Here is a 16,285-nt window from a genome sequence, read left to right on the forward strand (position 1 = left end):
CTTTGACTATTTGGGGTCTTTTGTGTTTCCATACAAATTTTAGGATTGTTTGTTCTAGCTCTGTGAAAAATGCTGGTGGTATTTTTATAGGGATTGCATTAAATGTGTAGATTACCTTGGGTATTATAGACATTTTAACAATATTTGTTCTTCTAATCCATGAGGATAGAATGTTTTTCCATTTCTATGTGTCCTGTTCAATTTCTTTCACAAGTGTTCTATAGTTTTCAGAGTAAAGATCTTTGACCTCTTTGGTTAGGTTTATTCCTAGGTATCTTATGGGTTTTTGTACAATTGTAAATGGAATTGATTCCTTGATTTCTTTTTCTGCTGCTTCATTATTGGTGTATAGTATTGCAACAGATTTCTGTATGTTGATTTTCTATCTTGTGACCTTACTGAATTCATGTATTAGTTCTAGCAATTTTTTGGTGGATTTTTTTCAGGTTTTCTACATAGAGTATCATGTCATCTGCAAGTAGTGAAAGTTTGATTTCTTACTTGCTAATTTGGATTCCTTTTATTTCTTTTTGTTGTCTGATTTCTCAGGCTAAGAGGCTCAGTACTATGTTAAATTTTAATGGTCAGAGTGGACATCCCTGTCTCATAGAAATATCATCTTTGAAATTTTCTCCCTACTTACAGTCCTTTTTGGGCAAAAGTAACTATTTTCCTTTATCCATTCTCAATGCTTTCATTTATCACTCCTTACCACTAATATTAGGCATGAGGTGTTGACTAAGGCATAGTGTCATATTAATGTTTAAATATTTATAATTTAGAAAGTTCTTCCCTGCCAGCAAATTGTTACTCTTTCCTTTAAGGCTCAACTGATACCTTCCTATTTTTTTAAACATTTAACCCTTGTCACAGTTTTTAGTCATAAATTATATATATTTTTGATTATTATCTCTCTCCACTCCCCACAATCATCACTATAAGAACATTGAGATCAGGATCTATGTCTGTTTTTATGTCCCCAGCTCCTAACATGTTTCCTGGCACATAGTCAGCACTAAGTAAATGGTAAATGTTTATTAATTAATTTATTAGTCAGAAAGTTACTCTAAATATTATATCCTTCTTGAATTCATTCCTAATCCCTATAATCACTACACTTATCACTCACTCCACTGACAGAATTTAACATTCCCTCTTTTGTATGTGAATGGAAATTTTCAAGTAACTTGAAGGACCAACCATACATCCATGTTGGCCTGGGACATACCTAATTTTTATGCTTAATGATCTGACATAATTATTAGTAACATTCTTTTTATTCTCATAAGTGTCTCAGCTTGGACAATAATAGATGGCCACCTCTATAGAATTGTGTTTTAGTACTTACTAGAGCCACTTCTAACCAATCTTTATTAGTTTGTGAGTTCTTTGAGGACAGGATCAATTCTGGTTTCTCTTTCTAGACCCAGGGTTTATTTCAGTGTCTGGCACTCAATGACTATTCTTTCAAATGAAAAGCATTTCTGCCATCTTTGCCTCAAGAAGTTTATATTGTTCAACAAAACAAACACAAAAAACACATGACACCTACACATACACAAGTTTTAGGACAGTCAACATTTTTCTTAAAATCTTCTTTCTTAAGGCTTTGAAAGGTAAATCCAAGTTTATGTTTGCTAAGTCATTTATTTCTCTTCTGCTTTAGCTATTGAGTATGAAACTTTCATAATAAAAACTAATAATTATAAGAGATTTCCTATGTTGTGGGTTTTTTCCTGACCTTAAATTTGCTACTGTATATTGAACATGTACTGTATGTAGCATATAGTGTATTGTATACGTGGACATGATAAAGGTGCTCACATCAATGTTAATTTGGACAGAACAAAATATAAGAGAATAGAGAAGAAAAAAAAATATTCTATGGTCCATTAACTAGGAACAGTCAAACTTGTCTTCTACAGGTACCTCTCATTTGCCAATAAAATATACAGTTAGTCTTATAAAGAGTTGTTTTTAAGTGACTTTTTTTAAAGTGACTTTTGAGCTTTGAATAAATACAAGGGGAAAATCTCAATGTCCTATGTTCACTAGAAATTATTTTGAAGAGAATAAAATGTAAGTCAGATAGTAAATGAACTTATAAAAGAAATAGACTTCAAAATGCAATAAGAGATTAATAGAGAAGTGAAAGTAAAATGGATGTCTATGTATTGGCTAATTCATTAAGGGAAAATTTTGAAGTCACAAGTGGTAATATAATCATTATGGAAGTCATATGCTACTGGGATATCAGTTCTGAGATGTCAATTCTGTATGCATATAATGTTTCCAAATGTGATTTTCCTAAAGCACACATGCAGTTATCCATATTATTCTTAGATAGAGCTATTGGTGACTTTTCTTCTTGTTTGTATAAATATTACTAAAGGGTAACTGGAAAACTCTAGTACATTGGTCACATAGATAACCTGGTTTTAGATTAGTGAACACTGCTGCTATCTGAAGAGCTTGTCAGTGCTCAAAGGTCTATAGCCTTTGCCTTGCTGTTAGACTTCTTAAAAAAAATCTTTTGATGGTGTCTGTTACATCCTTTACATAATTGAGAACTTACTATGTGTTCTGTTCACTTTTCTAAGCACTTTCCTTACTCATCTTACATAACCCTTACCTTGTGAGGTAAGTATCAATATTCTCATTTTATATATGAGGAAACCAAGGCTCAGACTGAGAAAAAAACACTTTGGCCAAGTTACAACTCAAACATGCAGGGACAGATGCTGTAGGTGAGAGGAGGAGTTCAGAAATAAAATTGTCCTTAATTCTCTTTTGTAATTAATATTCTTTTAAAAATGTTTTGGTTTATTTTGCAAGTTGACTTAATTTTCTCCTCTTTACAATACAATAAATACAATTACAATAAATAAAAAGGCTGCAGATACAATTCATAAGTGTACACAGACACTTTTTTAAAAAAATCTGGAGCATGCCTATTTACTTGTCACCTTATACCCTACTTCAATTGCTTGAAAGATATTTTAATTGTTTTCTATTCTACCCAGTAGATAGAGTCCCTGATATTTTGCAATGAGTAGTGCTGGAGATGTTATGCTCTTCAGGAGTGGAACTCAGCTTTAGCAAGAAGGATCTGGTGTGAGAGTTGGGAAAACTTACCTGGCAGAAAGAAAAAGAGAAAATCTTTTCAAGGATGTATATATTCTTGACCCTTGTTGAAATGCCATGTTTTTCTTTCTCAAAGTTGTTATGATTAGCAGTTAACTATAGTTTGATTTATTTTGTGAGGGGGGAGGGGGGAATTACAGCATTATTGCCACCACTGAAATTTTTATGACTAGAATTATTAAAGAATTGGAGTCTCTCTTTTTTTATTGTAAGATGAGTCCAATCATTTGAAGCACAAAATTTAAATGTCATACAGCTTGTAGTTTCTTACAAAGAAACCTTTGCATTTGGAAATGCTTTTCTAGAATTTTACTAAACATGATTGTGGTATGTTTGTTTATTTGTAGGGACTGGTAACATCTGAACATACCAAACCAAACAGGCAAACTCTTGCACCATCATTACCACCACATTTTACCACAAAGGAATGTAACTGTATGTGGATTCCAAGCAGGCTAAAAAGGAAAAGAGCTGATTAGACCTCAGACTGCCCACTGAACGGGATGACGGCCACGGCTGCAGTGGAGACACCAAAAATGGAGAAGAATGCCTCCAAGGAAGAGAAACAACAGTCTAAGCAAGACAGCATGGAGCAGAGTAATGCTGACTCTGAAGAGTGGATAAACTCTGAAAGTGACCCTGAACAGATGAGCCTTAAGAGCAGCAACAATGACAATAGCTACCAACCTGGAGATGCTCAGCTGAAAAAAAAAGAAATTCCCTCTAAGCCACACCGTCAGCTCTATAGATCACCCTGCTTAGATCATCCAAGCTTCTCCCAGAGCAGCATTCTGCAAGAGGGGAAGCTTGACTTGGAAAAGGAATACCAAGCGAAGATGGATTTTGCTCTAAAGCTGGGCTATGCAGAGGCACAGATTCAATCAGTATTGAACAAGCTGGGCCCAGAATCACTTATTAATGATGTATTGGCAGAGCTTGTCAGACTTGGGAACAAAGGTGATTCGGAAGCGCAGGTCAGCTTGAGTCTGTTAGTGCCTCGGGGTCCCAGCTCCAGAGAGATTGCAAGCCCTGAGCTGTCTCTTGAAGATGAAATAGACAGCAGTGAAAATTTGAGGCCAGTTGTCATAGATGGAAGTAATGTGGCAATGAGGTAAGTGTAGCATATTTTTGCTCTTTAAAAAAAATAAAAAAAACTTTCCTGAGCTCATAAAAATCATCTTCTTTTGCTAAATGCTACAAGAGGCCCCTGGTTGTTGTCTATGGCTTGTACTCTTGTAGGTGGAGAGAGGCTAAAATGATCCTGCCTTGGCCCTTTCTCTCTTCCTTGAAATAGTTGGCAATTTGTTTTCAGGTACCCTGAAAGCAGCTTAGACATCAGTGATACTTCAGTAGAGACATAATCATTCAACCTTTGTTCCTCTTGGGGTCCCTTCTCCCACTTCTACTTGCCTGGACCAATCATCCTGATAATGCTTTTATAACATCACTTGGGGGCTTACTTGGGAACTTACAGTAACTCCCAATTGCTATTCTACCAAATTTGTATCCCTTTGCCTGGCTTTGTGATCTGACCTTTCTCTCCTCCCATTTGGTTTTATTTTTCACACCTACCACATTTACATCAGTCGTTTTAATAAACTCCATGTAAATTATGCTGATTTCTATCCCCACTGCTTGTGTTCATGTCATTCCGCAACTTAGGAGTGACCTCCTCATCTTCATACCCATCAAGATGTACTGTCTCCATAAATACCATCCTGACTTTTCTAATCCCAATGATTATTTCTAAGTTACAGTACCTATGGTAGGTTGAATAATAGTCCCCTAAAGATGTTCACATCCTAATCTCTGGAATCTGTGAATATGTTATCTTACATGGTAAAAGGGACATTGCAGGTTTAAGTTAAGGATTTGAGATAGGTGAAATTATCCTGATTTATCAAGATGGACTCACTATAATCACAAAGGTCCTTATAAGAGGGAAGTAGGCAGCAGGATAAGAATGAGTAGTAAGAGATGTGATGACAGAAACAAGAGGTCATGTGATGTAAGAAGGAAGCCATTAGCTAAGGAATGTGGGAAGGCTCTGAAACTGAAAATGGTAAGGAAACAGATTCTCTCCCGAAGCCTGCAGAAACAACACAGTCTTGTCAGCACATTGATTTTAGAATTCTGACCTCTTGAACTAAAAATAAATAAGTTGGTGTTATTTTAAGACACTAAATGTGTGGTGATTTGCTATAGAACAATAGTAAATACATAACCAAGAGTGCCTTCATACTTTATTCCATACTTTCTCATATAATTTTTTTAAATTTCATGTCAGAGATCTTTAGGAATCCTTTCTTCCATTTCTTTTTTTTTTTTTTTTTCAAAAACAAAAGTAAACTGTTGGGGTTTCATCAAAATAAAAACCTCCTTTCGTTTCTAAAATGAGTTGTCATTCAGTTTGGCTTAAAAATTCTGAATGTTTGGGGCACCTGGTTGGCTCAGTCAGTTAAACATCTGACTCTTGGTTTCGGCTCAGGTCATGAAATCAGGGTTGTGAGATCAAGCCCTGCATCAGGCTCTGCACTCAGCAAGGAGTGTGACTGAGATTCTCACCCTCTGTTCCCCTCCCCCTGCTCTCTCTCTCAAAGAAGTAAAGAAATCTTTTTTAAAAAATTCCCAATGATCAGGAGCCCGTTTCCTACTGAGTCTATCATTGCTTGATGAACTCACTGGAATCTTAGACTGTACACAATCAGAACAAAAGTAAGAAGCCTTAGACCAGCAAGTTTTTCATTTGATTATCCCATTGTTCTGGAGGGCAGGGACCTTGTTTTATGCCCCCCTCCATTCCAGCAGCCCTCATTTTGTTTCCTAAGTTCAAGAGTCTCTTATGGTTTGTCTCCCTCTCTGGTATCATCTTGTTTCATTTTTTTCCTCTCTTCCCCTATGATACTCTGCTTTCTTTCTTAAATTCCACATATCAGGGGAGGGAGGCAAGATGTCAGAGGAGTAGGGGACCCCATTTCAACTAATCCCCTGAATTTAGCTCGATATCTATCAAAACATTTTGAACACCCATGAAATCAGCCTGAGATGTAAGAATATATATATCTGGATTTCTACAAGCAGAAAAGCTACTGCTTTTTGCAAGGTAGGATGTGTGTAATCATGAATCTGTAGGGAGATATTGGAAGTAAACAGAAGAGGGGGGAACCTCCATAAGCTGGCTCCTGGAAAGTGATATAACACCAGAGCTCAAAATCAGAACCCTTAGAAATCTGCTCTAGTGATAGAAATCTCTCTCTGAAAGGGGCTCTGGAAATGAAAAGGCAGAATTCTAGGTAGGGCATGGCACTGTGGTCTCAGGATCTGAAGAGTCACAGAGCGAACAGGAGTGCCTGAACCGGTAGAGTGCCTGAGCAGTGGAACCAGAAAGCAGATTATGGTCAGTGAGCCCAGGAAGGGATTCTCAGCTTGGATCACCATAAACTGAGCTGGGCTGGTCAATAATTGCTCTTTTCCTGAGCAGCCTGAAAAAGTCTGGAACCTGCGCCTGACTGTGCCAAAACTCGCAGGGCAGTAGCAGCCCAGAAAGGACATTAGAGTGGCACCTAGACATGATCCAGGAGCTTCAAGTGTGTGCACGAGACCCCATGGCCACTCATGGTTTTAGACTCAAAAAGGTCAGTGGCATTCCCTGGCCCCTGGGACTACCTCTGAGAGAGTTGAAGTGGGTGCATGCCGTGGGAGGCTGCAGTTTTCAGCACATACAGAAGTGGAGACTGTTTATCCTGGAGCGTTTATTAAAGAGGCCAGGCTGTGATCTTTCTGCTCTGGGCCAGAGGTTTGGGTGCAGCCATTTTTGCTCTGATCCTCTGAAGAGGTGTAGAAAGACTCCAGGGAAAAAAAGCCACACAGAGAACCAGTTTGCACTGAGCCCATCCCCCTGACAGGGGGTGGGACAACTCTGCCCAGGCAGGGATACCTGAGAAACACCGCAGCAGGCCCTTACCCTAGAAGACAGTCTGGAAGAACAGGTGGACAACAAGTCTATGGATCCCATAAGACTGTAAAATGTCAATGCTGGGGGAAAATAGTATATTGAGCTCCAGGTGTTGCCTCACGACTCATTTATTGTTCAGATAAAATTCTCCTTTTCTTTTTTTTTTCTTTTTCTTATGCTTTTTCTCTTTTTTTTCTTTTTCTTTTTTCTCATTTCAACTAGATGCTTATAATACCAACTTATATTTCATAGTCACTTTTTAACTTGTATTTTTTCACACCTATCTTTTTTATAGATATATGCTTCATTTTACTCCTTTTTTCACTCTATTCAATTTTATCTTTATATATATATACATACATATATATAAGTTTTACTTTTTAAGGATTTTATTTATTTGTCAGAGAGAGACAGAGAGTGGCAGGCAGAGGGAGAAAGAGGCTCCCTGCTGAGCAAGGAGCCCAATGCAGGACTTGATCACAGGACCCTGGGATCATGACCTGAGCCGAAGGCGGATGCTTAACCAACTGAGCCACCCAGGCATCCCATAAGTTTTACTTTTGTTGCAATTTGGGGATGTAATGTCTTCTAACACACAGACCAAAATTCACCCAGGAACAAGTGGAACACCCTGCTTAGTCCACACTGCAAAATTATAATCTCTCTTACCTTCCCCCCCTTTTTTTAAAAAAAATTTATTCTTGTGTTTCATTTTGGCTTTGTTTTTCTGTGGTGGCTTCCAACTACTCAGGATATTGCTAGGGTGCAACTTGCTTGGGATGTGGTTGATATTTTGGACTCTGTTCATTCGCCCACCCATTGTTCTCTGGACAGAATGACAAGGAGGAGGAACTCACACAAAAAAGAACCAGAGAGGGTGTTCTCTGCCACAGAGATTATCAATATGGATATAAGCAAGATTCAGAGATAGAATTCAGGATAGCAATCATAAAGTCAATAGCGAGGCTTGAATAAAGCATTAGTGACAATATAGAATCTGTAAGGGCGGAAATGAGACTATCAGGATGAACTTTAAAATGCTGTGAATGAGATGCAGTCTAAACTGGATACTCTAACAGCCAGAGTAAATGAGAGAGAGGGCTAGAAAGTATATTTGAGTAAATCATAGCTGAGAACTTCACTAATTTGGAGAAAGAAACAAGCATTCATGTCTAAGAGGTAGAGAGATCCTTCCCAAAATCAATAAAAATAGATCATCACCCCAACATATAATAGATAAGCTTGCAAATCATACAGCCAAAGAAACTATCCTGAGAGTAGCTAGGGAAACAAGGTTCCTTACATATCAAGGGAGGAATATGAGAATAACATCAGACCTAGCCACAGAAACGTGGCAAGCCAGAGAGGGCTAGCAAAACATATTCTGGGTACTAAATGAAAAAACATACAGACAAGAATACTTTATCCAGCAAGGCTGTCATTCAGCAAGACAAGAATACTTTATCCAGCAAAGCTGTATTCAGAGAGATAAAGAGATTCCAGGACAGGCAGAAACTGAAAGAATATGTGACCACCAAGCAGACCATCAAGAAATATTAAGGGGGATTCTGTAAGTGAAGAGAGACCCCAAGAGTAATATAGACCAGAAAGAAACAAAGTCAATCTACAGAAATGGGGAATTTGCATGTAATACAATGATACTAAATTCATATCTTTCAATAGTTACACTGAATGTAAATGGACTGAATGCTCCCATAAAAAGACACAAGGTTTCAGATTGGATAAAAAAGGAGGACTCATCCATGAGCTATCTACAAGAGACTCATTTTGAACCTAATGACACCTCCAGTTTGAAAGTGAAGAGATGGAGAAAAATTTACCATGCCAAAGGACCTCAAAAGAAAGCTGGGGTATCGATCCTCATATCAGACAAATTAGATTTTATTTATCTATTTTTATTTTATTATGTTATGTTAATCACCATACATTTAAACCAAGGACTGTAGTAAGAGGTAGAGAAGGACACTATATCATACTTAAAGAGTCTATCCAACAAGAAGATCTAATAATTGTAAATATCTATGCCCCCAACATGGGAGCTGCCAATTATATAAACCAATTAATAACTAAAATAAAGAAACATATTGATGGGGGGGGGAAGATGGCAGAAGAGTAGGGGACCCTATTCCACCCGGTCCCCAGAATTGAGCTGGATATCTACCAGACCACTCTGAACACCCACAAAATCAGGCTGAGATGTAGGAACATAGATCTAGATTTCTACAAACAGAATATCGCAGGCAGTTGGCTTCAAGGTACAAAGAGGGGAGCTGTGATTCTGCGGGCAGATATCAGAGGATAAACAGAAGAGGGAGGGAGCCAGCCATGGGAATCCTACACCCCCAGTGAGTGATAGCCTCCCACACTGGGGACGAGGCACAGACTTGCAGACTGGTAGCGGCAGGGAAAGGACTTTAGGGCAGCCTCCCTGATGGAAACATGGAGCGGTGGGGCTCCGTGTGCAAACTGGGGGCAGCTAGCAGTTTTAGAAGCACAAAGGGCAGAGACGTGCCCTGACCTGGAGGTGAGGACTGGGAGTGCTGCTGAGGGGCACAATCCAGGACTGCAGTTTTTAGCAGCACAGAGAGAAATGGAGATAGTGTGGCTTGGAGAGCTCACTGAAGAACAGACTGTGATCTCTCTGCTCTGAGGCAGAGGGTTGGAAATGGTCTCTTCTGCTCTGACTCTTGGAAGAGACACAGAAAGCCACCAGGGAAAGCAGCCAGAGAACAAAAGCCCCCAAAAGCGGTCTTCACTGACCCCAACCCTGCCACAAGGGGCAGGGCATCTCGGCTAAAACAGGGTTGCCTAAGGAACAGCATGGCAGGCACTTCCTCCAGAAGACAGGCTGGGAAAACAAGATATCAGAAACCTAAGGTCCCTAGAAAAGAGGTGCCTCTTCCTTGGGTTGTGGTCATTAATTTAGACTCTATACGTTCCCTCAACCACCCAGCAACAAAATGACTAAGAGAAGGAACCCCCAAAATAAGAAAGAATCAGGATTATGACATCTGCCACAGATTCACAAATGGATTCAGATATAACCAAGATGTCGGAGATGGAATCCAGGCTAGCAATTGTGAAGACAATAGCTAGAATGGAGAAATCAATTCATGGCAACATAGAGTCTAAGGCAGAAATGAGAGCTGAAATGGCAGAACCTAAAAATGCTATCAATGAGATCCAGTCTAATCTAGATAATCTAAGAGCTAGGGTAAGTGAAGCAGAAGAACGAATTATTGACCTGAAGGACAATTTAATAGATAAAAAGGGAAAAAAGGAGGCCAGGGAAAAACAACTCAGAATCCATGAAAATAGAATCAGAGAAATAAGTGACACCATGAAACGTTCCAGTGTCAGAATTCTGGAATCCCTGAGGGGGTGGAGAGAGAGAGAGAGAGGACTAGATATATATTTGAGCAAATTGTAGTTGAGAACTTCTCTAATCTGGGGAATGAAACAAACATTCGTGTCCTCTAGGCAGAGAGGACTGTCCTGAGATTAAGGAAAACAGGCCAACACCCCAGCATGTAATAGTAAAATTCGCAAATCTTAGAATCAAGGAAAACATCTTAAGGGCAGTTAGGGGGAAGAGATTCCTTGCATACAGAGGAAGGAACATCAGAATTACGTCAGACCTATCCACAGAGACCTGGCAAGCCAGAAAAGCCTGGCAAGACATATTCAGGGTACTAAACGAGAAAACATGCAGCCAAGAATACTTTATCCAGCAAGGCTGTCATTTAGAATGGATGGAGAGATGCAGAGCTTCCAAGGCCAGCAGAAACTGAAAGAATATGTGACGACTAAGCCGGCCCTGCAAGAAATATTAAAGGGAGATTCTATAAAAGGAGAAAGACCCCAAGAGTGATATACAACAGAAATTTACAGGGACAATCTATAAAAACAACGTCTTCACAGGCAACATGATGACAATTATTTCATATCTTTCAATAATCACTCTCAACGTGAATGGCCTAAATGCTCCCATGAAAAAGGCACAGGGTTGCAAATTGGATAAAAAAACAGGACCCATCCATATGCTGTCTACAAGAGATTCATTTTGAACCTAAAGATACATCCAGACTGAAAATAAAGGGATGGAGATCCATCTTCCATTCCAGCAGACCTCAAAAGAAAGCTGGGGTAGCAATTCTTATATCAGACAAATTAGATTTTAAACTAAAGTCTGTACTTAGAGACACAGAAGGACATTATATCATTCTTAAAGGGTCTATCCAACAAGAAGATCTAACAATTGTAAATATCTACGCCCCCAACATGGAAGCAGCCATCTACATAAGACAACTGTTAAGCAAAATAAAGAGTCATATTCATAACTATACATTAATTGTAGGAGACCTCAGTACTCCAATCTCAGCAATAGACAGATCATCTAAGCAGAAAATCAACAAAGAAACAAATTTGAATGACACACTGGACTAGATGGACCTCATAGGTATATACAGAACATTCCACCCTAAAACAAAAGAATACTCATTCTTCTCGAGCACACATGGAACTTTCTCCAGAATAGACCACATAATGGGTCACAAATCAGGTCTCAACTGATACCAAAAGACTGAGATTATTCCCTGCATGTTCTCAGACCATAATGCTTTAAAACTGGAACTTAATCACAAGAAAAAAAAATGGCAGAAATTCAAACACTTGGAAGTTAAAGATCACTCTGCTCAAGAATGTTTGAGTCAACCAGGAAATCAAAGAAGAACTTAAACAATTCACGGAAACCAATGAGAATGAAAACACATTGGTCCAAAACCTATAAGATACTGCAAAGGCAGTCCTAAGGGGGAAATACATAGCCATCTAAGCCTCACTCAAAAAAATAGAAAAATCCTGAATTCACCATCTAACTTTACACCTTAAAGAACTAGGGAAAATGAAGAAACGATACCTAAGCCACACATTAGAAGAGAAATAATTAAGATGAGAGCAGAGACCAATGAGTTAGAAACCAGAAACACAGTAGATCAGATCAACAAAACTAGAAATTGGTTCTTTGAGATAATTAATAACATCAATAAACCACTGGCTAGACTTATCCAAAAGAAAAGAGAAAGGATCCAAATTAATAAAATTATGAACGAAAGGGCAGAGATCACGACTAACACCAAGGAAATAGAAAGAATTCTTAGAAATTATTATCAACCACTATATGCCAATAAGCTGACCAACCTGGATGAAATGGATGCCTCCCCGGAAACCTGTAAACTACCAAGACTGAAACAGGAAGAAACTGACAACCTGACTAGGCCAATAACCAGCAACAAGATTGAAGCAGTGATCATAAACCTCCCAGAAAACAAGAGTCCAGGGCCTGATGGATTCTCTGGGGAATTCTACCAAACATTCAAAGAAGTAATAATACCCATTATCCTGAAGCTGTTTCCAAAAATAGAAAGAGAAGGAAAGCTTCCAGACTCATTCTATGAAGCCAGAATTACCTTAATCTCCAAACAAGGCAAAGACCCCATTAAAAGGAGAATTTCAGATCAATATCCCTGATGAATATGGATTACAAAATCCTCAACAAAATCCTAACTAATAGCATCCAACAATACATTAAAAAGATCATGTACCATGACCAAGTGGGATTTTTCCCTGAGATGGAAGAGTGGTTCAACATTCGCAAATCAATCAGCGTGATAGAACACACTAATAAGAGGAGGGAGAAGAACCATATGGTCCTCTCAATTGATGCAGAAAAAGCATTTGACAAAATACAGCATTCTTTCCTGATTAAAACTCTTCAGAGTATAGGGATAGAGGTAACATTCCTCAGTTTATAAAATCCACCTATGAAAAACCCACAGTGAATATCATCTTCGTGGAGAAAAGCTGAGAACCTTTCCCTTAAGATCAGGATCACATCAAGGATGCCCACTCTTGCCACTATTGTTCAACATAGTACTACAAGTCCTAGCCACAGCAATCAGAAAACAAAAAGAAATAAAAGATATTCAAATTGGCAAAGAAGAAGTCACCCTAATGTTCATAGCAGCAATGTCCACAATAGCCAAACTGTGGAAAGAACTGAGATGCCCTTCAACAGATGAATGGATCAAGAAGATGTGGTCCATATATACAATGGAATATTACTCAGCCATCAGAAAGCGTGGATACCCAACTTTTGCATCAACATGAATGGGACTGGAGATTATGCTAAGTGAAATAGGTCAAGCAGAGAAAGTCAATTATCATATGGTTTCACTTATTTGTGGAACATAAGGTATAGCATGGAGGACATTAGGATAAGGAAAGAAAAAATGAAGCATGGGGGGGGGGAATGCATATGGGAGACAAACCATGAGAAACAGTGGATTCCAAGAAAAAAAACAGGGTTTTAGAGGGGTGGGAAGCATGGATAGGTGAGCCCAGTATGAGTATTAAGGAGGGCACATATTGCATGGAGCACTGGGTGTTATATGAAAACAATGAATCATGGATCACTACATCAAAAACTAATGATGTATTGTGACTAAAATAACATAATAAAATAAATTTTTATAAAAGGAAACATACTGATAATAATACATTAATATTAGGCGACTTCAACACTCCACTAACAGGATTGGACAGATCATCTAAGCAGAGGTTCAACAAAGAAACAAGACCTTTGAATGACACATTGAATCAGATGGACTCTGTAGATATATACAGAACTTTCCATCCTAAAACAACAGAATACTCATTCTTCTCGAGTGCACATGGAATTTTCTCCAGAATAGATCACACTCTCATCACAAATCAGGTCTCAATCAATACCAAAAGATTGAGATTATTCCCTGCATATTTCTAGGCCACAATGCTTTGAAACTGTTACTCAACCACAAGAAGAAATTTGGAAGGAATTCAAACACTTGGAGGTTCAAGAGTATCCTGCTAAACAATGAATGGGTCCACCAGGAAATTAGAGAAGAACTTAAACAATTCATACAAACCAATGAAAATGAAATCACATTGTCCCAAAACCTATGAGATATTGAAAGGTGGTCCTAAGAGGGAAGCACATAGCTATCCATGCCTCTCTCAAAAAATTAGAAAAATCCCAAACACACAATCTAACCTTACACCTAAAGGACGAGGAAAAAGAGCAGCAACTAAAGCCTAAACAAAGCAGGAGAAGAGGAATAATAAAGATTAGAGCAAAAATCAATGAAATAGAAACTAGAAAAACAGTAGAAGACATCAATGAAACTAGAAGCTGGATCTTTGAAAGAATTAATAAGATTTATTAACCTCTGGCCAGACTTATCCAAAAGAAAAGAGAAAGGACCCAAATTAATAAAATCACAAATGAAAAGGGAGAGATCACGACTAATACCAAGGAAATAGAGACAATTGTTAGAATTTATTACCAGCAGCTATATGCCAACAAACTAGGCAATCTGGAAGAAATGGACGCATTCCTGGAAACTTATAAACTACCAGGACTAAAACAGGAAGAAACAGACAATCTGAACAGAATAATAACCAGCTAGGAAACTGAAGCAGTAATGAAAAACCTCCCAAAAAACAAGAGTCCAGTGCCACATGGCTTCCCAGGGGAATTCTACCAAACACTTAAAGAAGAAATAATAACCTATTATACTGAAGCTGTTTCAAAAAGTAGAAATGGAAGGAAAACATCCAAACTCATTCTGTGAGCCCAGCATTACCTTGATGCCAAAACCAGACAAACACATCATCAAAAAGGAGAATTACAGACCAATATCCCTGATGAACATGGATGCCAAAATACTCAACAAGATCCTAGCCAATAGGATCCAACAGTTCATTGAAACGATTATTCACCAAAGCCAGGTGGGATTTATTCCTGGGATGCAAGGGTGGTTCGACATTTGCAAATCAATCAGCGTGATAGATCACATTAACAAAAGAAAAGACAAAAACCATATGATGCTCTCAATTGATGCAGAGAAAACATTTGACAAAATACAGCATTCTTTTCTGATTAAAATGCCTCAAAGTATAGGGATAGAGGCAACATACCTCAATATCATAAAAGCCATCTATGAAAAGACCACAGTGAACCTCATCTCAATGGGAAAAAGCTGAGAAATTTTCCCTTAAGGTCAGGAACACAGCAGTGATGCCCACTCTCACCACTATTGTTCCCAGCCTCAGCAATCAGACAACAAAAAGAAATAAAAGGCATTCAAATTGGCAAAGAAGAATTCAAACTCTCTCTTTGCAGATGACATTGTACTTTATGTGGAAAACCCAAAGACTCCACCCCAAAATTGCTAGAACTCATACAGCAATTCAGCAATATGGCAGGATACAAAATCAATGCACAGAAGTCAGTTGCATTTCTATGCATTAACAACGTAACTGAAGAAAAAGAAATTAAGGAATTGACTCCATTTATAATAGCACCAAAAACCGTAATATACCTCAGAATAAACCTAACCAAAGAGGTAAAGGATCTATACTCTAGAAACTACAGAACACTCATGAAAGAAATTGAGGAAGACACAAAGAAATGGAAAAACACTCTATGCTCACGGATTGGAAGAATAAATATTATTAAAATGTCTATGCTATCCAGAGCAATCTACACTTTAAATGCAATCCCTATCAAAATACCATCATCATTTTCCACAGAGCTGGAACAAATAAACCTAAAACTTGTATGAAACCAGAAAAGACCCAGAATCTCCAGGGCAATTGAAAAAGAAAAGCTGGAGCCATCACAATGCCTTACTTCAACTTATATTACAAAGCTGTGATCATCAAGACAGAATGGTATTGGCACAAATATAGACACATAGATCAATGGAACAGAATAGACAACCCAGAAATGGACCCTCAACTCTATGATCAACTAATCTTTGACAAAGCAGGAAAGAATATCCAATGGAGAAAAAACAAAGTCTCTTCAATACATGGTGCTAGGAAAATTGGTGAGATACCACCTTACACCAGTTAGAATGGCAAAAATCGAGAAGGTAAGAAACAACAAATGTTGGAGAGGTTGTGGAGAAAGGGGAACTCTCTTACACTGTTGGTGGGAATGCAAGTTGGTACAGCCACTTTGGAAAACAGTGTAGAGGTTCCTCAAAAAATTAAAAATAGAGCTACCCCATGGCCCAGCAATTGCACTCCTGGGTATTGACCCCAAAGACACAGATGTAGTGA

The 16,285-nt window shown here is 38.3% G+C and overlaps 1 protein-coding gene across 1 annotated transcript in view; it reads left to right on the forward strand.

The window, feature by feature from the left end:
• Positions 1–3,620: 3,620 nt before the first annotated feature.
• The window catches only part of ZC3H12B (zinc finger CCCH-type containing 12B), a 78,076-nt gene continuing 65,411 nt past the window's right edge, over positions 3,621–16,285 (forward strand). The window contains exon 1 of the mRNA XM_035010433.1: positions 3,621–4,255. Within this exon, the coding sequence (XP_034866324.1) occupies positions 3,648–4,255 (608 nt within the window). The 5' untranslated portion in view covers positions 3,621–3,647. The remainder of the gene's footprint in view (positions 4,256–16,285) is intronic.

Source organism: Mirounga leonina, unplaced genomic scaffold (assembly GCF_011800145.1).
Source record: "Mirounga leonina isolate KUSES-001 unplaced genomic scaffold, KU_Mleo_1.0 Mir_101283, whole genome shotgun sequence".
Taxonomy (NCBI): Eukaryota; Metazoa; Chordata; class Mammalia; order Carnivora; family Phocidae; genus Mirounga; species Mirounga leonina.